At 46.5% G+C, this 25,941-nt stretch overlaps 1 protein-coding gene across 2 annotated transcripts in view; it reads left to right on the forward strand.

The window, feature by feature from the left end:
• LOC127566440 (Fc receptor-like protein 5) overlaps nt 1-25,620 on the forward strand; it is a 121,186-nt gene extending 95,566 nt beyond the window's left edge. For both annotated transcript variants that reach the window (XM_052008853.1, XM_052008854.1), the window contains 7 exons: nt 4,851-5,138; nt 10,350-10,451; nt 15,763-15,793; nt 19,390-19,481; nt 22,617-22,682; nt 23,991-24,022; nt 25,343-25,620. In XM_052008853.1, coding sequence (XP_051864813.1) covers nt 4,851-5,138; nt 10,350-10,451; nt 15,763-15,793; nt 19,390-19,481; nt 22,617-22,682; nt 23,991-24,022; nt 25,343-25,486 — 755 coding nt within the window. In that variant the 3' untranslated portion in view covers nt 25,487-25,620. The remainder of the gene's footprint in view (nt 1-4,850; nt 5,139-10,349; nt 10,452-15,762; nt 15,794-19,389; nt 19,482-22,616; nt 22,683-23,990; nt 24,023-25,342) is intronic.
• Nucleotides 25,621-25,941: the final 321 nt, after the last annotated feature.

Genomic DNA, 25,941 nt, shown 5'->3' on the forward strand with positions numbered 1-25,941 from the left:
AGCTGCCGAACGCACAGTACAATTGCAACAGCGCTTTGCTCACCAGTGAATTTACTCCATTGCAGTCCAGCCTAATATTTCGTTCGCCGTATTATTTACATGGCGATATCCTCGTACTGACGTCTTGAATTAAACCTGCGACAGATCTTGCTGAAAATTAACAGTCGCGTAAATCATGCAAATACGCAGTCGCCCATGCGTTTGACATTCCAACCTGCACCTCTCTTTCTCTCTCTCTCTCTCTCCCCCTCTCTCTCATCCGTCCCCGAGCCGTAGGCATCATAGAATCGTAAACTCATAGAGTCATAGCGCAATAAAGCACGGAGGCAGGCTCTCAACCAGTCCATGCTCACCACGGCAGCCACCCAGCTCGTCCCAATTAACTACGTACGGCCCATATCCCTCTGAGCCTCGCCTCTCCATGTACCTATCCAAGCGCTTCTTAAGTGATACCTTTGTACCTGCCTCAACCACTTCCTCTGGCAGCTCATTCCTTATATGTTGCACCCTCTGCATGAAAAAGTTGTCACTCAGATCCCTTTTAAAGCTTTCTCCTCTTACCCTAAATCTATGCCCCTAGTTTTGGACGCCTACTCCGGGTAACACTGTACCCATCCGTGTTATCTCCGCCTCTCTAAACATTTACATAACGCCGTCCCTCATTCTCCTACGTTCCAGGAATAAAGACCTAGCCTGGCCAAACTCTCCCTATAAGTCAGGCCCTCTAGTGCTGGAAATATCCTCGTAAATACTTTCTGCACTCTTTTCCTGTTTGACCACGTCTTTCCTGTAAGAGGGTGATCAAAACTGTACACAGTACTCCAAGCAGGATTAAGAGCTAGGGGTTTTCTATGGTTGCGGGAGGTGTATGGTCATCATTACCAATGAGCACTTGCAGTCGTCAATTCCAAATTATACTCTGAGTTTAATTAGCGCAGTTTCTATGGTGGGATTGTGCTCGGCTGCTGATCCACCCCGTTGCCGTTCATTCCTGAGGATAGTTTTAAGAATCTAGAGCTAATCTCACAAGAAAAAGAAGCATGGTGCATAGGGGAAATTAATCACATATTTTTTTAACAAGATATTTGCGAATGTGAATTTGTCCGCCTCAAGGAAAGGAGGACGGGGCCTTTGTGCAACACATAACATTAAGTTATGGGTCAGAACACATTAGAAATGAGATACCGCTCGTGCAACAAAGCCGTAGCTTTGGTGGGGTTAGCTGCTGTTGGATTTGTCTCAGAACACAGTCGTACTTATGGAATAGTGGGGATCTGGTAGATAGTCGTCCTAAGCGCAGGTACAGATCGGTAGTCCTGGAAAGTGGCTGGGATTCAGTTCAAGGAAATTGACGAAATATCAGAAGACACGAGTAAAATACGTTGATACGATAGTGACCGCTCTCTACCCTTGCCAGTGTCCAAGTTAAGAGTGAGAAAACTTCACTTGTCACCCATTCGACTCTTCCGTTTAATCCAATAGACATTATGCCACACGTTCCTGTTGAGCACACGCACCAGTATCTTGTCGTACTGTACACCAACCCATCTGTTCTACAAGATCGCAAGACAAGGGAGCATAAGTAGGCCATTCAGCCCATCAGGTATGCTCCATGAGCTAAACTAAAACTATTGCTATCTAGCCCCAATTTCCGGCCTTATCCCAACATCCCTGGATACCTTGACTAATTAGATACCTATCAATCTCCTCCTTAAACGCCCCCAATGATCGGGCCTCCACAGCCGTACGTGGAAACGAATTCCATAAAATCACTACCCAGTGGCTGAAGAAATTTCTCCTCATTTCTGTTTTAAACCGGTACCATCTAATTCTAAGACTGTGCCCTCTAGTCCTGGACTCACCCACCAAGCAAAGCAGCTTAACCACATCTATTCTGTCCAGTCCCTTAAACATTCTTCTGTACTCCAGTGAGTACAGTCCAAGAGCCGACAAACGCTCATCGTATGTAAGTCCTTTCATTCCGGGAATCATCCTCGTAAATCTTCTCTGAACCCTCTCCAAAATCAGTACATCCTTCCTAAGATATGGGTCCCAAAACTGCACACAGTATTCCAAGTGAGGTCTCACCAGTGCCCCATTAAGCCTCATCAACACTTCCTTACTTTTATACATTATACCTCTCGAAATGAATGCCAACATAGCATTCGTTTTTTTTTTTACCGCCGATCCGACCTGGTGGTTAACCTTTGGGGTATCCTGCACGAGGACCCCCAAGTGCCTTTGCGCTTTTGCACTTTACATTTTCTCCCCTTCTAGATAATAATCTGCCCGTTCATTTCTTCTTCCAATGTGTACAATGGAACATTTCTCAACATTGAATCTCATCTTCCATTTCTTTGCCCATGTGGCTAAACTATCTAAGTTTCAGTCAACCACACGAGCTATTTCACCTAAAATGTAAAGATAGGAGGCGCTTAGGAACACCATTCGCTGAGGGCTGCTTCCCAAAATACAGAGCATCCTGTCTGGGACATAGATCGCCGTTCCTTCGTGACAATTTATTCTAAATCTGGAATTATCCACCCAGCAGCAACGGCTCCGAAGACCAGGTGCCAACTTCCTCTGACAAATCAGTTCGCCAGCAAAACCCTCATCCCGAAGAATAAATTTATAAAAGGATGGAACACAGAACACAGAACATGCAAACGATCTGACACTTTGACGTAACATGCTGGCGCCGACCATGGTACTAATGTAACCATTGGTTTATTATTGACGCTTGTACTGAGGTACAGTGAAAAACGTGTACCGATCGTACAGGTTAATTCATCACATAGTGCAGTTGCATGGAGGTAGTACAGCTTGCATTGAAGTAGTACGAAGTGCAATGATGTAGAACACGTAAAACAATAACAGTACAGAGCAAAATGTCACAGCTACAAAGAAAGTGCTGTGCAATAAGGTGTAAGGTCACAACAAGGCAGATCGTGAGGTCAGAGTCCATCTCATCATATAAGGAAACTGTTCAGTAGTCTTATCACAGTGGGATTGAAGCTTTCCTTGAGCCAGGTGGTATGTGCCCTCAGGCTCCTGTATCTTCTGCCTGATGGGTGAGGAGAGAAGAGAGAATGACCCGGGTGGGTGGGGTCTTTGATTATGCTGGCTGCTTCACCAAGGCAGCGAGAGGCAAAGACAAGGAGGGGAGGATGATTTCCGCGACTCGCTGGGCTGTGTACACAACTCTCTGCAGTTTCTTGCGGTCCTGGGCAGAGCAGTTGCTCTACCAAGCCGTGATACATGGCTCGCATCCCTCCTTTCCGCACCTGTTCATGGACCTGTCTAACTACCTCTTAAACGTTGCCATTGTATATGCTTCCATCACACCACCCCCATCCCCCCCCCCACCGGCATGGCGTTGCAGGAACCAATAACTCTCTGCACAAAACTTGCCCAGAAAATCTTGTTTAAAAAAACTCTTCCTCTCTCACGTTCAAGAAAACTGAGGATCTACGACTAGCGGAGGAAGCTAATTCCAGGTGTTTACAATATTTACAGGAAAGAAATTAAAATTTTAAAACGTTCTTCATACAGCACAGGTAACGGGCGCTTCGGGCCGAACGATCCCGCGTCGCCAAATTACACTCATGCTAACCGACTAACTTGTATATCTCTGGTATTTGGGAGGAAACCGGAGCACCCGGAAGAAACCCACGTAGTCACGGGGAGAACGTACAAACTCCTGACAGCGACGTGAATTGAACCCCGATCTCTGTCACTTTAATAGCGTTACGCTAACCGCTACACTACCGTGCCGCCCCTGATATTACTTCGATTGAAGCGGTGAAGGCAGACTTAATTCACCTTAAGGCAGTACACTCTTAAGGGCAAGACCCATAATAGTGTTGAAGAGCAGAGAGACTTTGGGGTGCAAGTCCATGACTTATTGAACGTGGCTACACAGGTAGACAGGGTGGTTAAGAAGGCTTATGGAATACTTGCATTTACTAATTGGGGTATTAAGCACAGGAGTCAAGAAGTTATGATGCATCTTTATAGAACTCTAGTTAGGCCGCATTTAGAGTATTGCGTGCAATTCTAGTCACTTCACTATAGGAAGGATGTTGAGGCTTTAGAGAGGGCGCAGAGGAGGCATACCAGGATGCTGCCTGAATAATAGGGCGTGTGCTATGAGGAGAGTCTGGAGGAAGCTGATGGGTGATCTGCTGGAAGTGTATAAAATTATGACATGCTTAGATAGGGTGGACAAGCCATATTTTTCCCACTTCTGAGAGATCTAATACCATAGGGCATGCATTTAAGGTGAGAGGGGGTAGGTTAAGAACAGACGTGAGGGGTAAGTTGTCTTACTGAGACAGTGGCGGATACCTGGAATGCGTTGCCTGATAGGGTAGTGGAGGGAAATTCATTGGGGGGCTTTTAAGAGGGGCACATGAACGAGAGGAAGATGGAGGGATGTGGGCATTCTGTAGGTATGAGGGAAAAGCTATGTCGGCACAACATTGTTGGCCGAAGGGCCTGTTCTGTGCTGTACTGTTCTATGTTCTATCTCAGCATGATTTCCTTTCCGTACCTGCATGTTCGTTTTCTGTGTCTCACGATTCATCTTTAGCACGTTCCACCATTTCTATCCAGTTTCTTTTTTTGCCAAGGTCAACAGCAGTCGGTACCAGTGGCTGTCCAGTGGAGGCGCATGTCTCTAACTGCCATTGTCTGTGAATATGCAAACAGAACAGATGATAGAAAAAAACTCGGGCATCAAGCCAACCTAAATATTCAGTTCTTTTGTAAGATCCGATTCACGTGTGACTTTGAGACTTATATTTGAATGTCGAAAGAAGCGCAATGATTTTAAATGTTTTTCTCCATAGGAACTCCTGTGTCCAAGCCGGTGTTCACAATGAGTCCGACCAACGAGTTAATAGAAGGGGGCAAGGCGCTTTTCATCTGCTCCGTGACCAATGGTTCCAGACCCATTACTTACATTTTCTTCAAAGATGGAAAGAAGGAATTGCACCGAGAGGAATCGAACCGAACTGAAATACCATACGAAATTATTAATGTCAACAAAAGCTTCGAAGGAAATTACAGCTGTGTTGTTGGAAACGCCGCGTCCGAACTCCGCCTTAACAGTGAATTCATTCATATTACAGTAATAGGTGAGTTACCGTGGGTATTTCTTTGGAAGAGCCAAACAGGACATCGGGGTTACCCTGGATTTGTCCAGCAATTAAATTCGGGATTGGTTAAGAATTGCAGGAGTGTTTAAGCTCTGGTGATTATACGGCTGAAGGCGATTATACGGCTAATGCATTTGGAAACAAGCACAAGGGGTTTAATAAATCAAACGGCTCCTTAAACAGAACCTAGTGTTGGTCAATGATGTGGTCTGAGCGAGAACACGGGGAGAAGTGTATAGGGCAGACTCAACTTTATGGAGAATAAAGGAAGGCATACCGGTAAGTAATGCATTGGCATAGACAAGTACAGCTGTAGTCATGCATGGTAAAAGCTTTAGCGGAGAGAGAGCTGATTGCGGGTTGATGATAGGTCACGCAATATGAGTATTTTGTAGAAACAGTAGACTGCAGATGCTGGAAATCTGGCGCAACACTCAAAGAAACCGGAGGAACTCAGCGGGGCAGGCAGCATCTGTGGAGGGAAGTCGACGTGTCCAGGTGAACGGTCTTGACCCGCAACGTTAACTGTCCATTTCCCTCCACGGATACTGCCTGACCCTCGGAGTCCTTCCAGCTCCTTTTTGCGTTGCTCATGAGTATTACGTGTGGTTTTGGCCGACCTGCGCGGGGAAACAAATTCTACCCTTCCCTTCATGCTCACGCAAAGCTTGATGCGTGTTTGAGTGCGTGAGGAGGCTGGTGCAGAGATGCGTCGCGGGATCAACCAGGCGAAGTAGATTTGCGAACCCGCAGCAGATGGGATAGATATAGGCTCCAAACTGACCTCGGTCGCATCGACGCAGCTTGGCTCAGTCATAGACCCGTGCACCACGGACGCAAGTACTCCGGAGCACGGAATGTGCGCCAGCCACAAATCAACGCATTACATTGATCCCGTCCTCAGACATAGAACATAGAACATTACAGAACAGTACAGGCCATTCGGCCACGATCATGTGCCGACATTTTATCCTGCTATAAGATCTATTTAACCCTTCCCTCCCACATAGCCCTCCATTTCTCTGTCATTGAAGTGTCTATCTAAGAGCCTCTTAAATGTTCATTATGTATCTGCCTCCATCGTCTCTGCCGGCAGTGCGTTACACGCAGCCACCACTCTCTGTTTAAAAAAATTAGCCCTGACATCCTCCTTATACCTTCCTCCAATCACCTTAAAACTATGTCCCCTCGTATCAGCCATTGTTACCATGGGAAAAAGTCTCTGACTGTCCACTCGATCTATGCCTCTTGTACACCTCTATCAAGTCTCCTCTCTTCCTCTTTCTCTCCAAGAGACAAGCCCCAGCTCCCTCAACCTGTCCTCATAAGACATGCTCTCTGGTCCGGGTAGCATCCTTGTAAATCTCCTCTGCACCCTCTCTAAAGTTTACAAATCCCTACAGGAATTGATCGACATTATAAAGCGGGAAGAATAGTGCGAATTATTGCTGTTCACCTGTCCAGGCGTTATGTCCCTTGTGCAGATGCAAGGACAATGAGCATATGCAGAGCACCGGTAGCGGATTAAAATATCCCCTGACGTTCCACGGGAGTGTATACATTTTAAAATAAACGAGGTGCAGCCATACGACGAGATGTTTTCCCCAAATGCCTAAAGTTTTGATGGAAGTGAAAGGAGCCGAGCCGGGGACATGGAACAGTACAGCACAGGAACAGGCCTCCCGGCTTACCATGTCTGAACTGATCATGATGTCTATTTAACTTATCCCGTGTTACTGCACATGGTCTATATTCCCTGCCTGTTCATTTGCCTGTCGAAATTCCTGGTAAAAGCTGCTATCTTATCTGCTTCCACCATTTAATCCTTGCACAGTGAATGGTAGGTCACTGAGGTGTGCAGAATAAAGGGACCTGGGAATACAGATGCATAATTCCTTGAAAGTGGCGGCATGCGTAGATATGGTAGTAAAGCATCCCAATCGCCTTCTGTACCATCCTATCAGCCTGTGCCGCCAACTTCACGGATCTACATTGGTATCATGGTCGGTTAAAGATTTGTGGACCGAAGGGCCTTGTTCCTGTGTTGTATTGTTCTACACTGGTGAGACCAAACGCAGACTCGGTGACAGTTTCGCAGAACACTTGCTCTCTGTCCGTAACCGCGACCTGCATCTTCCCGTTGCCAATCACTTCAACTCCCGCTTTTCCACTATCACTGATATGTCAGTCCTCGGCCTCCTCCAAGCGCAAACTGGAGGAACAGAACCTTGATTTCCGTCTTGGAACCTCGCAGCCTAACGGCATGAACATTGAATTCTCCCACTTTAAGTAATCCCAAACCACCTTGCCCACAACAACCCGGCCCTACAATGTTCTTCTGTTCTTCCCTTTCCTCTTTTTTATACTTCTTGTTACTTTCTCTCCATACCTGTGACCCTTCCCCAGGTGGATCTGCTCTCCCCTCCTCCCCCGCACCTGCCTATCACTGTCTCTTACCTGCATCTACCTATGACCATCTTGTTCCCACCGGCGCCCCCCTCTGTTGCCCTGCTCTGCTTTTCCTTTCTGTACGTTGGGCTTCCCCTTTTCCCATCTTCAGTTGTGAAGAAAGGTCCTGACCCGAAACGTTGACCGCCTGCTTTTCTCCACGGATGCTGCCTGGCCTGCTGAGTTCCTCCTGCATCATAGTATTTTTCATCTCGATTCCAGCATCTGCACTCCTTTGTTTCTCTAGGATAGTAAAGAGAGCTTTTGACACATTGGCCATCATAAATCGGGGCATTGAGTACAGGAGTTGGGATGTTATGTCGAAGTTGTACAAGACGTTGCTGAGGCCGAATATAGGGTATTGTGTGCAGGCCTGGTCAACTACCAACGGGAAAGATGTCAATAAGCTTCAAAGAGTGCAGAGACAATTTGCAAGCATGTTGCCGGGACACGAGGACCTGAGTTATACGGAAAAATTGAATAGGTGGAACACAGGAGAATGGGGGGGGAGGGGGAGGATCTTATCGAGGTGAACACAATTATGTGGGGTATAGATAGGGTGAATGCATGCAGGCTTTTTCCCCTCAGGTTGAGTGAGACGAGAACTAGAGGTGATAGGTTTAGGGTGAAAGGTGAAATATTTAATGGAAATCTGAGGTGGAACGATTTGCCTCAGAGGGTGGTGCAAGTGTGGAATGGGCTGCTATTGGAAGTGATAGATGCAGCTTCACTTGTCACATATGAGAAGTTTGGATCGCTGCATGTACGAGAGAGGTATGGAGGGCTATGGTCCGGGTGCAGGTAGATGGGACTAGGCAGAAGATTAGGGCGGCATGGATTAGATGGGACGAAGGGCCTGGTTATGTGCTGTAGTGTTCTATAACTCTTGGAATCTTTATTTCCCCGGGCAGCGCCTTCCAGGCACCCACTACTCTGTGTATTAAAAAAAACTTACTTCGTAAATCTACGTTGAACTTTCCCTTTGTCGTATGAAAGCTACGACCTCCAGTATTTGACATTTTCGCCCTTGGAAAAAAGACTCGGAAAGCCTTAAGTTGCCAGGCTTTTGCTTATTGGGCACCTACTCTGTCTCTGCCTCTCATAATTCTATATACTTCATATCACGTCTCCCCTCACTCTGATACGACTCAGAGAAAACAATCCAAGTTTGTCCAAATTCTCCTTATAGTTTTAATGGGGAAACACAAAGAGAAATAGAACAGCGTGGGGAATGAATTCCATGGCTCAGATTGCTGGGAGCTGAGAGTATTGTAGCCTATGGCGTGATGTTCTGCTCCGGCATTAGTGGAACAGATGCTACAGTGGTCAATCGAGACATAAGAGATTGCAGATGCTGGAATATGGAGCGACAAATAATCTGCTGGAGGTATTCACAGCTGGCCAATCAACATCTGTGGTGGAAGAAGGGGTTTGAACGGTGGTGGTGAGGAATTCCTTTCCTCCCACAGATTTAGATCGACCGGCCGCGTTCCTCCAGCACATATTTTTTTTTGTTACTGTCGAAGTTGTCACACAGTTATGGATGGGCGAGATCATGGGTTGGGGTGGGGGGAGGGAAGGGGATTTGCAAATACAGGTGTGAATGTTAAAATGGAATCTCCGATTGATCGGATCATTGAAAGGGATTTGGTGCAACACCTTTTGATGACCTTTGGTTGACGGAGTTTAGAATCAACGGCGGCCAATACTGCATACAAAAGGCAGTGAAGGGATTTACAGGAGTCAGTGTGTGTCTCCGGCGAGGTTGAAGACGTGGAATTGTGCCTTATTTGTTGTCGGGTGGACATACGATCAGGGGATCAAATAGAACGACATTATTTTGCACACCTTGGTACTGTTGCCTGACCGCGGGAGTATACTTGTCGTTGGAGAATGGAATTGTAGGGTAATCGAGTTATAGATTCGCACTCATCCGACAGAGTCTACCACCTCTTTACACGAATCCCACATTAATTCCTCTTTTAAAACTCTCCCTCCATCCTCATCAATACGCCTAAGATTATCCCACTCACCCGCCTCCTGGAGGCAATCTACAGTTGTCAATTAGCCCATCAATAGACGAGAATTTGAGTTGTGAGAGGAAACCAGTGCACCCGTAGGGGAAAAAAAACACGATGATGCTGGATATAGCACTATCTATATAGGAGGGAAAAGCAGAGCAGTGATAGGTGGACAAAAGAGGGGAGGTGGGGTGGGCACAGGGTGGTTATAGGTAGATGCGGGTGAGAGACAGCGATAGGCAGCTGTTGGTAGGGGTGGAGGGGAGTGCAGGCCCACGGGGGGGGGGGATGGTTCGAAGGTAAGGAGAGAGAGAGAGAGAGAGGGAGAGAAAGCGGCTAGGAAAGGGAAGAAGAGAAGAATCATGGTGGTGTGGTGTGCTGTGGGGTGGGGTTGCAGGCTGCCCCTTACTCCACGGTAAGGGTCAGGACCCTTACCCCACGGATGCTGCCTGGCCTGCTGATTTCCTCCAGCGTCATAGTATTTTTCATGTAGATTCCAGCTTCTGCACTCAGTCCTTTCTCCTTCACCCGGAGGAAATCTACACGGTCAGGGGCGTGGAGGGAACATAGAAGCTCCGCACAGTCAGCACCAGAGGCCAGCATTGAACCCTGGTCTCTGGCTCTGCGAGGCAGCTGCTTTCTCAACTGCTCCTGCTGTTGTGGCTTTGACGTAAGTTGCATTTGAGGGTTCATGATATCGATTTGTTTATTTTTACTACAGTGCAGAGTCGAGCAACAAGCATCACCATCTCAGTCCTTGCCTCTCTTCTCGTTGTTGCCCTGATTGGATTGTACCTCTTCAGGCGTCGGAGGAAGAAGCAGAGTAAGTGATGTTCTAATGTCGCAGTTGGGTGTCTGATGCACACATCGCGTCAAATTGCCCGAAGTTGTCGAATTCAATATTGAGTCCTGGCGGCTGCAACGTGACCAGGTAGAAAATGAGGCCCTGTCCCTCCAGCTTGCTTTGGGCCTCGTTGCAACAGTTCAGGAGGCCAGAGACCGGATAGTTCGGAGTGGGTACAAGATAGAGAAAGAAAGTGGCAGGTAACAAATAGGTCAGGGTCAGCCGTACGGACTGAACGCAAGTGGTCGGCAAAGCGGTCACCTTATCTGCGTTTGGTTTCCCAAGCGCTGCTGAGACGACGTTGGGGACAGAGAATGCGGTTCATCAGATTGGAAGAAGTGCAATTGAATCGTTGTTTTACCTTTAACGTCAGATTGGGTCCCTGGATTGTGGGAAGGGAAGGGATGAAAGGACGTGGTTTACAACGCCTGCGGTTGCAAGGGAAAGTGCCGGAAAGGGGATGTTTGGTGGGAACGGGGGAGTGGAGAAGGGCATCATGAAGGGAACGGTCCCTGCGAAATGTTGAAAGGGGAAGAGACGGGAAGCAGGTGGGGGCTCCCATTCTGTTCCCATTCACTCATTGACCAGATAGCCCGGTTACAACTTAACCCCATGCTCAGCCCAGTTTGATCTTAACAGAGATATCTCCTCCCATAAGACCAGAAGACCATAAGATATAGGAGAATTAGCCCATTCGGCCCATCGAGTCTACGCCACCTTCAATACTGGACGATTTTTAAGCCCTTTCTCCCCTCTTCTACCCGTATCCCTTAACCCCCTCATCAATCGAGAACCCAATGCGCCCAATGACTTGACCTCCACAGTCCTCTGTGGCAATGAATTCCACAGACTACTCTGGCTGAGGAAAGTCCTCAACTCAGTTCTAAACGGACGCCACCTTGCTCTGAAGCTGTGCTCTCGGAACTCAGGCTCAGCCGTTAAAGGAAACATCCTCTCCGCGTTCACTCTATCCAGGCCTTTCAGGATCCGGTAGGTTTCATGAGATTCACCTCAACCTGAACATCGTGTGCAGGCCAACAGCTATCACACGCTTCTCACATGTTAAGTATTTCATTCTTGAAACCATTCTTGTGAACCTTCTCTCGATCCTCCCCAGGGCCAGTACATCCTTCCTTCGATGCGGGGCCCAAAACTGCTCACAATTTTACAAATGCAGTCTGACCAACGCCCTGTAAAGCCTTAGCAGTACATCCTTGCTTTTAACTTCCCGTCCTCTCGAAATGAATGCTTACATTGCATTTGCCTACTGTCTCAACCTGCAAGTTATCCTCCATGGAATCCTAAACTAGGACTCACTTTCAAATCCCTTTGCAACTCTTATTTCTGAATTTTCTCTCCATTTAAAAAATGGTCCACACCTTTATTTTTCCTGCCAAAGTGCATCACCCCACATTTTCCTCCGCTCCATTCCATCTCCCACTTCTTTGTCCACTCTCCCAAGCTGTCCAAGTCCTTCTGCAGACTCCCTACCTTTTGCGAAAGTACTATGTTCCTCCACCTCCCTTGGTACCGTCCGCAAACGTGGCCACAGTGCCATCAGTTCCGGCATCCAGATCATAAACGTATGAAGTGAAAAGTGGCGGATCCCAACACTGACCCCTGTCAAAAACCATTGGTCACCGGCAGTCGTCCTGAAAGTAACCGCTCTCTCCCCACTCTCCGACTTCTGCCAGTCAGCTATATATGCTACTACCATGCCTCCAGTACCGTGGGCTATTATCTTTTTAAGCAGCATCATGTGTGACAGCGTGTCGAAAGCCTTCTGACAATCCAAGTAAAAACCATCCACGGACTCGACTCTGTGCAACCTGCTTGTTAGCTCCTCAAAGAATTCTAACAGATTTGTCAGGCAAGATCATCCCTTACCGAAACCGTGTTGACTTCGCCCTACTTACAAGTGCTCCGAAATGTCATCCTTAATTATGGATTCTAAATCCTTACCACCCCCTGGGGTCCGGCTAACCGGCCTATAGTTTCATCTCCACACAGCGCGACAAGCCTCCTTTGTCTCCTTTTCTCTTTTGAGGAAGGATCTTCAACCTGACACAGCAGCTCGGTTTCTCCTCCCACGAATGCTGCCTGGCCTGCTGAGTGTTTCCTGCATTTTCTTTGCTTATTTTAGATCTGCATATTCTGCATTTTGACATCATTTTGACATCCTGACGGCGTTCGACATTATAATTGCAATGGTGGATTCCCCTATCAGAATCCGTGTTTCAATGCATTTTAAAGACCTGAGCGTCACGGGAACGGCCGCCATTTAGAGCCGATTCCCAACCGCCCCTGGAGAAGATGGCGGAGGGCCGCCTTCTTGAACCGCTGCAGACTTTCTCCTGCCGGAGTTCCCACAGCGGTGTTGAGGAAGGAGCTTCAGGATGGGATGTGATAGCCCTGGATAGAGGGTGCAGAAGAGATCCACCCGTATGTTGCCTGGGATGGGAACACAGCCATCTGCAGGTTCCTTTTCAGTATGAAGCGAGAGAAAGAATCAGAATCAGATTTATTATCGCTAACATATATGACGAGAACTTTTTTGTTTGGTGGCAGCAGTACAGTACAAATACATAAAGTCAATACATTGCAAAAGTAAATAGATCGTGAAATATAAAGGGATGTGTGTTGGTTCATGGACAGTTCAGAAATCTGATGGCGGAGGGGAAGAAGCTGTTCCTGAATCGTTAAGTGTGGGTCTTCAGGCTCCTGTACCTCTTCCCCGCTGGTAGTAACGAGGAGAGGGCATGTCCTGGGTCCTGTGGGGTCCTTGGTGATGTATGATGCCTTCTTGAGGCACCGCATCTTGAAGATGTCCTCAATGGTGGACATCTTGCAATCTACATGGACTTGCTAGCTTCCGGGATCCTTGAACACCCAGCTTCCTCTGTTCATCAACACCCCCTGTGGACCATTCCGTTCTCTGTGGGTGTCCTACCTTGTACGCCGAGCTCCGTCTGTTCCTCAATACTCCCCTGGGACCTTACGGTTCACTGTGGGTGTCCTACCCTTGTACACCGATCTCCCTCTGTTCCTCAACACTCCTTGGGACCGTACCGTTCACTGTGGGTGTCCTCCCTGATGTTAGTTACGAGAAGACGGCGTATCCCGGATGGTGAGGTCGTTAATAATAGAAACCGTCTTCTTGAGGCACGGCCTCTTGAGGATGTCCTCGATGGTCGGAGGTGTTGTGCACGCTGGCTGCGTCTACAACCATCTGCAGCCTCTTAAGATCCTGTGTATTGCAATATACATACTAGGCTGTGATGCAACCAGCCAGAATACTCTCCATTCTACATCTATAGAAATTTGTAAATGGCTTCGGTGACATACCAAATCTCCTAAAACTGCGAATGGAGCAGAGCCGCTGGCGTGCCTTCTTCGTGATTGCATCAATGTGCTGGGCCCTGGATAGGTCCTCTGAGATGATGACGCCCAGGAACTTGAAGCCGTTCATCCTTTCCACCGCTGACCCCTCAATGAGTATTGGTGTGTCTTCTCCAGACTTCCCCTTCCTGAAGTCTACAATCAGTTCCTTGTTCTTGCTGACGTTAAGTGCGAGGCCGACTGCAGATTGACTGGAGAGCTTAGGTCTGGTTTTACGGGACCAAAGGAGGTTAAGATGGGACATGATTCAGGGACATAAAGTTATAAGGGACACAGATAGGGTAGACTGCAGGAAACCTTTCCGCATATCAGTGACAGATAAAACTGGAAGACGTAATTTAGTGGAAGAAGTGAAAGATTTAGAGAGGGATCTTTGTGGAACATTTTTACCCAGAGAACGGTGAGTAGCTGGAACCCACTGACGCAGAGAGTCGTGGAAGCAGAGTCGCTGACATCACTTAAGAAGTGACTGGACCAGCAATTGAATCGCTTCAGCTGAGAAGGCTACTGGTCTTCTCGGAAGTCGAGGGGATGTAGTTGAATCGGATGGGTGCCCACTGATCGGCGTTGACACGGTAGATTGAATGGCCTCTTTCCACACTTTGTGGCGATGACTATTTAGACGTAGTGATGACGAGAAGATGGTGTAAATATGTTCCCATGTCTGGTGCGCGACGGCGGAGGGGAAGTTGGTGGTGTTCCCATGCAGCTTCTGCTTTTTATCGTCCGTTTCCGCGAATGTTAAGCACACAGACCATGGAACATCATAGCAGTGGAACAGGCCCTTCTCCCCACGATGTTGTGCCGAACTATTTAGACTGGTAATTAATGTCTAACTAAACTAATCCCTTATGACCAAGCAATGCCCATGTCCCTCCATTCTCTGCACATCTATGTGCCTATCTCCGAGCCTCTTAAACACCTCTATTATATCTACCTCTACTACCACCCCTGGCAGAGCAATCCAGGTACCCGCCAATCTCAGTGTCATAAACTTGCCCCGAACACCTCCTTTGACCCTTTCCCCTCACCTTATGCCCTCTCGTATTAAACATTTGTAACCTCTGAAAAAGATACCTCCTGTCTACTCTACATCTGCCTCTCCTAATCTTCTTTCAGGTCTCCCCTCAGCTTCTGCCTCTCCATGGGAAACAACCCCATTTGGTTTAACCTCTCCTCATAGCACATGCCCTCTGATCCAGGCAGCAGCCTGGTAAACCTTTTCTGCATGCTCTCCATAGCCTCCACATCCTTCCTGTAATGGGGGCGACCAGAACTGAATGCAGTACTCCAGATGCGGCCCAGGTTGAGTTTTATAAAGCTTCAACTTTATAAAACGTCCTGCAGAATAGGTAACCCACTTGGGGCCAACGTTCTCCGGTATAAAACTGAGGGCCGGATGCGATGTACTCCGAGATCCTCTCCTGAAGGTCACCGCTCCTCCGCCGGGGTCCGCGGTGAGTCCAGAGATGGCGAGGATATCTGAAACCAAATGCACTCTCTCGGATTATAAGTGCGGGGTTTGCGTATTCTCGCCGTAGCTGCAGATTCTGAGTTTCCACGTGCTCGGTGTAGGAAGCAAACAAAAGCAATTGTCAGAGTACTATTGACGGAGGTGAGCTTTATCAGAAGTCAAAGGCTCCCTGCAACCTAAAACACAATCCCAACCACCATTGAGCCCAAGAACCATCCAATACATAAATCCGTGAAATGGTTGTGGGGAGTTTCAGTTCTGACTCCCTCTTACACATTTAAGGAATTTTATAAAGGCAATGATTAATTCCGGTCAAAATATTCAGCAGAATTATGAGCAAACGAAGCCAAGTTGTAGAAACAGAACAACATAAGCTATTATCTTGCTGAAATGTGTGTTTTTTTATCATCTGTGCAGGTGAATCCTCAAGTGCTTCGCAACCACAGGGGTGAGTCAGAAAATAAGTCTTCATATTGCAATGTCGCAACTATAGTGATGAATATACTGAGGAGATGGAAGGGATGGAGGCAATGAGGGGCGGGCAAATCTGGTATTTTCATCCCAGTTACTGAATGGCCCTAACTTCCGGGAGTAATAACAAAAAAATAAGGAAACAATCCGCAGATGCTCTGAATTTGAAATAAAAAGAGAAATCGTTGAGAATACACAACAGAACGTCCTGTCAGAAGGGTTGTCGAGCTGATACATTATCTCCTTTTGTTCTCCCGGAGATGATGTTTTCTCCTGTTCATTGAAAGCGGCGTCACAGGGAGACAGGGTGTTGAAAGAGCACGCTGGCCTTAATCAGTCAGGGCATTGAGTATTGGAGTTGGGATGTTATGTTGCAGTTCGATAAGTCCTTGGTGAGACCGCACTTGGGAGTACTGTGCACAGTTTTGGAGACCCTGTTTTAGGAAAGACTTGGTTAAACTGGAAAGAGTGCAGAAAAAAAGATTTACGAGGATGTTGCTTGGAATAGGGAGCCTGAGATGTAGTGAGAGGTTGGCCCGGCTAGACCTTTATTCTTGGGAACTTTGGAAAATGAGGGGCAACCTTGTAGAAATGTTTATAATTATGAGAGGACATAAGGTGGACGGTAAGTCTTTTTTTGCCAGGGTAGGGGAGTCCAAAACTAGGGGGTATAAGTTTAGAGCGAAAGGGGAAAGATTTAAAAGGGAACTAAGGGACAACTTCTGTCACGCAGAAGGTAGTGAGTGAAAGAGCTGCCAGAGGAAGTGGTTGAGGCGGATAAAATAATATTATTTAAGACACAGTTGTAGAAGTATGTGGAGGGGCTGGGCTTGGAGGGATATAGGCCGAACGCAGGAAATTGGGACTAGCTGGGTGGGCACCGTAATCAGCATGGACTGGTTGGGCCGAAAGGCCTGTAGCCATGCTGTATTTCTTAATGACTCTATGATGCCAGACCTGCTGAGTATACCCAGCACCCCTTTTTATTTGCTAAATTTATTTTGAATAAGAATCATTTTCATTTCTGTTTGCCCTCAGGTTGACAGGGTATGGGACAATATTTGAGAACAAAATGTTCCCTTCTTTCATTCTCTTTGCACCCTACTTTACTAAAATGCAATCAGCCTAACACTTAGTATGTGGTTTTAGGTTTTAGGAATCGTTAGCTATTGCAAAGTAACATTCAATTTCTGAAAGGACGGGTTTTTGGTAAACTCGCCGAGATACTGTGGATTGTTGAATGCAACGTGTGCAGGGTACATATGCTTGAATTCTTTTCAGAGCCAACAGTTGTGGAGTAAATGTTTGAACACGGGCTGGTTTATAGACGATGAATTGTCACACGGAAGTCTTGTTAAGAAGGGAAACATAGAATTATTGAGGATGTGATGGTAAAGTAGCTAATGAGAACTGCAATGTAAGGCACTGAGGGGTAATTCATATAGAAGCAACAGTATAGTTTCAATTACAGAATTTTGAAATAACAAATAGCTGGATTGCCACACACATATATTTACGAACACCAACCCAATGAAAAGGATGAGGAACAAAGAATGTGCATTTTGGCGTCAACACTCAGGATAACTCAATGTTCCGAGAAGGACATAAAGCATGTCGCAAAGTAAAATTACTAGTTACCAACCTGTTAACAAAGATAAGGAGAGTCTTATCGCCGTCTTCTTGGGTGGGCAACTTTAGGAGTTCTCTACCCCACAGAGGGTTGTGGAGGCCAGCTCAGCGACAGAGGAAGCACATAAGTTTTTGGAAGAGCGGGGAATTGAACGTTACGGGGTACTAGCACAGAATAAGAGACACGGCTCGGGGCAAATTAGCCATGGTCGGCTGAAAGGTCGAGGCAGGTTTCAGGCGCTGAGTGGCCTACTCCTGCTCCAGTCTCCTTATGTTCTTACGTCGAAATATGTAAATAAATAGGCACGTGGTTCCTATAACAGGAGAAAAAGTAATTGTGATACAATGGAGATTTATAATGGAGAAGGTTATGTTAGGCAAACGGAGGACAGAAATGTTTGTCCCGCTGAACTGTGAAGCGGTAATGGTGAATGGTCACAGTTTTATCCTCAGGGTATGGGAGTTTGAAACTAAATGACATTGGTATTTGTCTTGGTTTATTATTTTAACTTGTACCGAGTGAAAAACTTGTCTTACATACCGTTCCTACAGATCAATTCATTGCACAGTGCACTGAGGTAGTACAGGGTAAAAAGAAAAACATAATACAGAGTAACGTGTCGCAGCTATAGGGAAGTGCACTGCAGGTAGACAATAAAATGCAAGGACAACCAAGGTGGATTGTGAGGTCAAGAGTCCATCTCATCGTATGAGGGAACCGTTCAATAGTCTTATTATCGTGGGATAGACGCTGTGCTTAAGCCTGGTGGTATGTGCCCTCTGGCTCCTGCCTGACGGGATAGGAGAGAAGAGAGAATGACCCGTGTGGGTGGTGTCTTTGAAATCTTCTGGCTGCTTCAACAAGGCAGCGAGAGGTATAGACAAGAGTTTGTGGAGGGGAGGCTGGCTTCCGTGATGCGTTGGGCTGTGTCCACAACTCTCTGCCGTGTCTGCAGTTAAAGTGACAGGTTAAGATTTAAACGGGACCTGAGGGGCAACGTTTTCACACAGAGGCTGGTGGGTATGTGGAACGAGCTACCCGAGGAAGTGGCAGAGACTGGTACAATTACGGCTTTGAAAAGACAGTTAGACAGTTACACGGGTAGGAATCGTTCAGAGGGATATGGACCAAACGCAAGCAAATGGAACTAATGCAGATTGGCAACTTGGTCGGCATGGAAGAGTGGGCCAAAAGGTCTGTTTCCATGCCGTATAACTGTATGACTGTGCATCAAACGTGAACATTTTAAGTCAACTGTTGAGAACATTTGAGAAGACGTTTGTTTAAGATAAGCTAAGACATCTTTATTAGTCACATGTACATTGAAACACACAGTGAAATGTATCTTTTGAGTAGAGTGTTCTGGGGGTGGGGCAGCCCACAAGAATCGCCACGCTTCCGGCGCCAACATAACATGCCCACAACTTCCTAACCCGTACGTCTTTGGGATGTGGGAGAAAACCGGATCACCCGGAGGAAACCCACGCAGACACGGCGAGAACGTACAAATCTCTTACAGACAGCGGCCGGAATTGAACCCGGATCGCTGGCTCTGCAATAGAGTTACTCTAACCCCTACACCACCGCGCCTGCCCCAAATATTCATTGTCACCAGCGTGGAGATGCGTGGGGATTGAACGCGGGACCTCAAAAAAGTGAAGCATGCACTCTCCCACTGAGCTGCATCTCCGACACCAGACACGTCTCTGGGCATCGGCAGAGCTCTACCTGAGATGTTCGTAAACAACTCCCATAAACAATGTTAAAAGAAGTTGGGAGGGGTTTTGGGAATGGGCGGAAGGGAGTTCACAAATAATTCGCAGTGTCAGGAGAAAGCTCGGCAGCTCTTATCATGTTTCCATCAGCTTGCTGCTGCGATTCGAAATATTGTTGGAAGTGAAGCTTGTTTACGTTATCGTAAGTATTTGCGTCTTTCTGTACAGGATGGTCACTGAGAATGGATCCCAACCATGTAATGAAGACACAGCCTCAGCGAATTTGGAATATGCCGTCGTGGGAACTGCTCGGAATTCTGGTGAGCAGAAGTCCTTTGATAAAAGATCGAATTTGTTTCGGAGTGACATTTTCAAAGGTGCTCCCCGTGTAGCCCTTCCGCGTCAGGAAGGTAAAGTGGCAAAGTTGGAGCTTCTCGGCGGCGTCTCTGCTAACCCCGCTGCCTTATATCTTGGGATTCCGATCTCAGGCCTACTCTTTGCGGAGTTTGTCCGCTTTCCCTCCGATCGCATGGTTTTAACCCGGGTGCTCCGATTTCCTCGCACGTCTCAAAGATGTGAACGGCGAGTTTATTGATCACTGTAACTTTCCCCTCACTGCAGTTGATAACAGAAGTTTCATAGGGGAGGTGAAGAACAATACACTTCAGAGCTACAGGGAAATGGGAAGGTGGGGACTGATGAGATTGCTCCAGGAGGAGACGGCATAGAAACAGTGTGCCTCTTACGTCGCAATAATACACTCTGACGTACTTCCCTCGGAGGTATAAGAAGAGAAAAGGTTGTATTTGGTCCCTTGCAACTAGTTTAATGCACATACTACTTTAGGATTAAGAAGTAAGGTGAGATAAGATTTTTTTATTACTCACATGCACATCGAAACACACAGTGAAATGCATGTTTTCTTGTGCCGAGTGTTCTGGGGGCAGTCCTCAAGTGTCGCCATGCTTCCGGCGCCAACGCAGCTTGCCCACAACTTTCTAACCCGAACGTCTTTGGAATGTGGGAGGAAACCGGAGCACCCGGAGGAAACCCACGCAGACACAGGGAGAATGTAAAAACTCATATAGGCAGAACATACAGCGAGCCATTAGTTTGTGGAGTTTTGACCCTATTACTTCCTCGGGTATCAGTGACGTGTCAAAAAAAGAGGCCCCAAAGAAACGAAGGACTGCAGACGCTGGAATCTGGATGAAAAACAAGATGTTGCTGGAGGAACTCAGCAGGCCAGGCAGCATCCGTGGAGAAAAGCAGGCGGTCAACGTTTCGGGTCAGAATCCTTCTTCGGGACTGAAGATAGGGAAAGGGGAACCCCAATATATAGGAGGGAAAAGCAGATCAGTGGTAGGTGAACAAAATCGGGGATGCGGGGTGGGCACAATGTGGTGATAGGTAGATGCAGGTAAAAGATAGTGATGGGCAGGTGCGGGGAAGGAGGGGAGACACGGGGAGAACCTACAAACTCCTTACAGACAGTGGCCGGATTTGAACCCGGGTCGCTGTCGCTGTTATAGCGTCACGCTAATCGCTACACGACAGTGCCTGCCCTACACTACCGTGGAGTAACAATGTACTCTTAACGAAACGGATGCGCACGGATTGGTGGAGCATGCGCACAAAGCCAAGCTAATTTGCATCTGTGTTCTTTATCAGCAATAAGAAATATAAGTAGCTTGATGTCAGATGGTCCCCGCGACCAATCTGTTGCTTTGGAAGATCATGCCTGATCTTCGACATCAGCGTCACTGTCCTCCACTGTCCACGACTGATTTAACCCCATTAACATCCAACAAGGCGTTCCTCTGCCTTGAATGAACTCATTACCTGAAGGTCCACAGCTCTTTTAGGTAGAGAATCCCAAGGACCACGATCCTCTGGTGAGTATAAATTCTTCTTCCCTCAGATCTGACAGATTGGTCCCTTATTTTAAAATTGTTGGGACAGACAGAAGAATCATCGTAACTGCATCCCAACAGACGTCTGAAGTCCCAAAGCATCAGGTTCAGATGCTTCCCTTGAACCATTCGGTTCTTGAACCAAAGGCACTACACTAATCAGTACCTCAGTAAAGAAACCATGACAAGTTCGATCACTTTCCACTGCAGTTTTGTTTGTACTACTTTTTTTCTTTCTTTTGTGATTCTGTATAATTTATGTTAATCCCTCAATATCGCCATGCAGGTCGATAGGGTTGTTCAATATGCGTATGGTGTGTTGGCCTTCATTAGTCGGCGTATTGAGTTCAAGAGCCGCGAAGTATTGTTGCAGCTCTATACAACTGTGGTTGTACCACACATGGAGTATTGTGTTCAGTTCCAGCCGCCTCATTATAGACAAAGGATGTGGAAGCTTTAGAGAGGGTGTCGAGGAGATTTACCAGGATGCTGCCTCGATTGGAGAGCATGTTTTATGAGGATAGGTTGAGTGAGCTAGCTCTTTTCTCTTTGGAGGGTGAGAGGTGACTTGATAGAGGTGTACAAGATGATAAGAGGCATAGATCGAGTGGACTATCAGAGACTTTGTCCCAGGGCGAAAATGGCTAACACGAGCGGGCATAATTTTAAGGTGATTGGAGGAATGTATGTCAGAGGTAAGTGTTTTTTCAGAGAGTGGTCGGTACGTGAAACGCACCGCCGGAAGAGGCGGTGGAGGTTGATACGTTACGGACACTTAAGAGACTCTTAGATAAATATATGAATGATAGAAAAATGGAGGGCCATGTGGAAGTGAAGGCTCAGATAGATCTTAGAGCAGGATGAAAGGTCGGTACAACATCGTGGGCCGAAGGGCCTGTACTGTGCTGTAATAATCTATGTTCTTAATTTATGTTTGTTCTTGTGAATGTTATGTCTCTGTGTGCATATGATGCTGCTGCAAGGAAGTTTTTCATTGCGACTGTGCCTACATATGCTTATGCATATGACAATAGACTGGACTTTACCTTTGATGTTCAGCCCCGTAAACATGGGATCGCCACGCATTCATCTGAACTCCGTAGAAATGAAGGCCCATCCTGCTTACTGTTCTCTCAGAGGCAAACCCACCGTTCGAGGAATGAAACCTCTTGCTGAGTACTTCAAAATCTTGAACCATCGGTCAATGAGAACAACTTCTCTCTATGTACCCCTCCGTGAACGTGGATGGCCCTATAAAATTATCTCCCAGCGTCGTTCCTGCATCGATTGAAGAGCCGGGTTCACTCAACCTTCACCTGAAATCCGTCACCCTAGAAAGCAGTTCAGTAAATCATTAATGCACACCCTCTCGGAATTTCAGAACAGCGGAATAAACTACCTCAGCTCTTGTAGCTCTAAGAAATGTTCCCCTACCTTTCTGTTTAGTCATCGACGTAATTCTCGCGTTTTCTCTCTTTTAAATATCAATCCTTCAGAAAACCTTACAGTAGACTTAACTTATTTTTTTTACTTTTCTCTTAGATTCCACTGAATCTGCTGCTGGAGTGGTTTATTCGGAGATCACTATTAAGGAGCCAAGCAACTATGGTAACTTATGACATTTTTTATAATTGATAATGATGGGGGGGGGGGGGGGTGGGATGTAATTACTGCAACGTAACTTGGACGGAGCAGTTAGCATTGGACCTGGGGTAGAATCATGGAATCATGTGGAAGAGAAAAGGACGATCTGCCCACATGTCCATGCCGACCATCAAGTTCCCCCAATACCATTTGGCAGCACTTGGTCCATGGCCTTCCATGCTTTGATGATTCAAGTGTTCATATCGACCCTTCTAGGTTGTTGTGCGAAGCTCTTCCTTCACCAGTCCCTCCACGTTCCAGATTCCAACCATCCTAAGGATGGGAGAGAATCCTCTTTCCATCCCCTCCCATTCCCTTATCCCTAATTGAGAGTTCTGTGCTCTAGTTTCAGACACCCCAATCTGGGGAAACGTTTCCTCCTATCAACTTTATCGCTGCGCCTAATTATGTTGCAGACGTGTATCAGGTATCCTCTCAGACTTCTCCGCTGCAAGTAAAACAAACTCAGCCGCCCAGACTCTGCGCTTAAACTGAATCACTCGTCTCATAACTGAAGGGGTTTCCCTTGAGATCCCATCAGTCGACTTCAGGAGATCAGTGTAGTTACAATGTCCGTAGTGCTTCCACTAATGGGATAGCGATTAGACAAACAAATACGCACACCATAACGGCCAGTGTACGGCAAATTCAGGTGGTGTAGAAAATGCCCATTATTCAGTGGAGCCAAATATTGTTCTGCATTCAAAGAGCGAAACTGTGCAGAATAAATGACACCAATTTGGCGCCTTTCAGATACATCGACCAAAGTGATCAGAATCTCAGTTACTTGTGGGTGCTGTCTTATTTACGAGCGTGGGTTGCCATAGAGTGCCAGAATTTCGCTTGGTATTTCATTAAATAAAGAGTCATCGCTTTGGGAGATCACTAACAAAAGTACTGCTCAGTCGGTAAAATATTTAATCTTTATGGGTATTAACATGTACCCCAAAGATCACACACTTCTGTAAAAGTGGCAGCTGTCATCGTGGTGCTTCCGTCTCTATTATGGAATGAGACAAGTGAAGTGCCAATCTGGATACAGAGAGTGATGCACTCATAATTTTAACGTAACTCACTGTTGAAAATAATGAACATGATCTTACCGTCCGTTGGCTGGATTATACTGTAACCCATGTCTAACCTTCCTGACTTTCCGTTCTTGCCAGAGTTAGTCAGATTAAAATGACCCTGAATTGATTAAATACATTTACGTATGATGGTTAATATTAATTCCTCAACGATACTCTCGAAATGTTTCTGATTCCTTTACAGTTAACGCAAAAGAAGCTTCAGGAGCGATGCGAGTAAGTGATCGATGAAATTATTCCTCGAATTAAAACAAATCTATTTGTTGCAGTTAGATCGCCTCCTTGTTGACGGAAATAAACCCACCGACCAGCAATTTTAGGAGTGGGTAGGCTGCAAAGTACTAGTGTAGACATTTGTTCGGGGCAAGGGGTTTGTGAACCATGCAAAGCATACCACTTAAAGTAAAAAAAAAGAGATCAGAGCATCCTTGACGTGGTGGTTTTTGTTCACTGGCCATTCGGAGGGTTCTTTAGAAAGATTGTGAGTCACCGCCTTCAAATGCTGCAGTCTTTGTGACGAAGACAGTCAATATTATTGACAGGGAGTTTCATGTTCTGTATCCAGGTAAATTGAATGAACCGCGAAAGATTGCCATGCCAGATTAGTGGAGCACTTGTGTTGTCATCGGCCTATTCTCACCTGCTTGAAGTCGCGGGTTTGGAAAGCGTTCTCAAGTAGGTCTGGGCGCACTGCCGCATTCAGTAAGAAAGAGAAGTCCCCACAAATTCTGGGAACTGCGGAAAAGATTCACAACGATATTGCTTGGACTGGAGTGATTGAGTTATAAGGAGAGACTGGACAGGCTGGGTCTATTTACCCTGAGCGAAGGAGGCTGAAGGGGTGACCTTATAAATCATGAAAAGTATTTTTCCCAGGGTGGAGAGTCCGAAAATAGAGGGCATGAGTTTAAGGAGAGAGAAGGATGATTTAAAGGAAACTGAGGGGCAAGTTTCTCACAGAGTGTGGTAGGTAGATGGAACCCTACTTGCAGAGGAAGTGGTGGAGGCGGGTACAATTACAGCGTTTAAAAGGCATTTGGACAAGGACATAGATAGGAAAGGCTTCGAGGAATATGGCCCATCGCAGGCAAATTGGACTATCTTAGGTGGGCATCTTGGTCGGCATTGAGGAGTTGGGCCGAAAGGTCTGTTTGTTTGCTTATACTTCTTATGAATCTCTATGGATATAATGTAAAAACTTCTCAGCAGATCAGGTTGCATTAAGCACATTGTGTTAAATATCAAATCGGCATTTTGCATACTGAATATTAATGATCGTGTGCTCTATTACTATCTGAGGATTATTGCAATAATCTCTAATTGATTTTTTCCGGTGTTGTTCACATTGCTATTATCTTTCCAAAAATATATTTCCGTCTTCCAGTCGAAAAAAAAAGTCCAGCACGAGTTGGAACGAAAATGTTTGAATGAATGCCATTATTTGCTTGTGATTCTCAACCCGGATTAAAAACAAAATTTGTTAATCAGTTGTGTACCAGCAACACGGTCCAAAATTACTGCATACTCTAATTCCAGAACAAGGCGGTGAGCGCCAGCGACTACAGCGTCGTCTATGCCCCAGTTAATCACGTGAAAACGGGCGCTGGTCTGGAAAGAACTGACGCAGATGAACCGGACGGCAGTGATACAAATTTCTATGAAAACTTCGCACGGAAATAAACCCGAGGCAGCAATGAAAGAACAACTTCAGACGAAATCTGCGTTGAAAAGCACTTTGACCTTGGAGGGGATGATATTTCTACCATGCATAATTGGCATTAAACCCAATGGATTCCAGAAGTGTTATATTTCATGGCGCGTTCATATTATTAGCATTAAAACCTTTATATTTTATCACTTCGCAGTTCTGGAGTTATTAGTGGGCGGCATGGTAGGGTAGCGCTTAGCGCGACGCTATAACAGAGCCAGCGATTGGGGTTCCCGTCGCTGTCTGTAAGGAGTTTGTACGTTCTCCCGTGTCTGCGTCGGTTTTCGCCGGGTCGGACTCGTTGGGCCGGAAGGGCCTGTTACCACGCTGTAAGTAAAACCTAAATTTTAAAAATTTAAATATTATGCCGAAGGATCCAAAGTACTACTTTGATTTGGCACTGTTTCAGATATTTAAGGGGGGCATG

This window comes from Pristis pectinata, chromosome 41 (assembly GCF_009764475.1).
Source record: "Pristis pectinata isolate sPriPec2 chromosome 41, sPriPec2.1.pri, whole genome shotgun sequence".
Classification (NCBI taxonomy): domain Eukaryota; kingdom Metazoa; phylum Chordata; class Chondrichthyes; order Rhinopristiformes; family Pristidae; genus Pristis; species Pristis pectinata.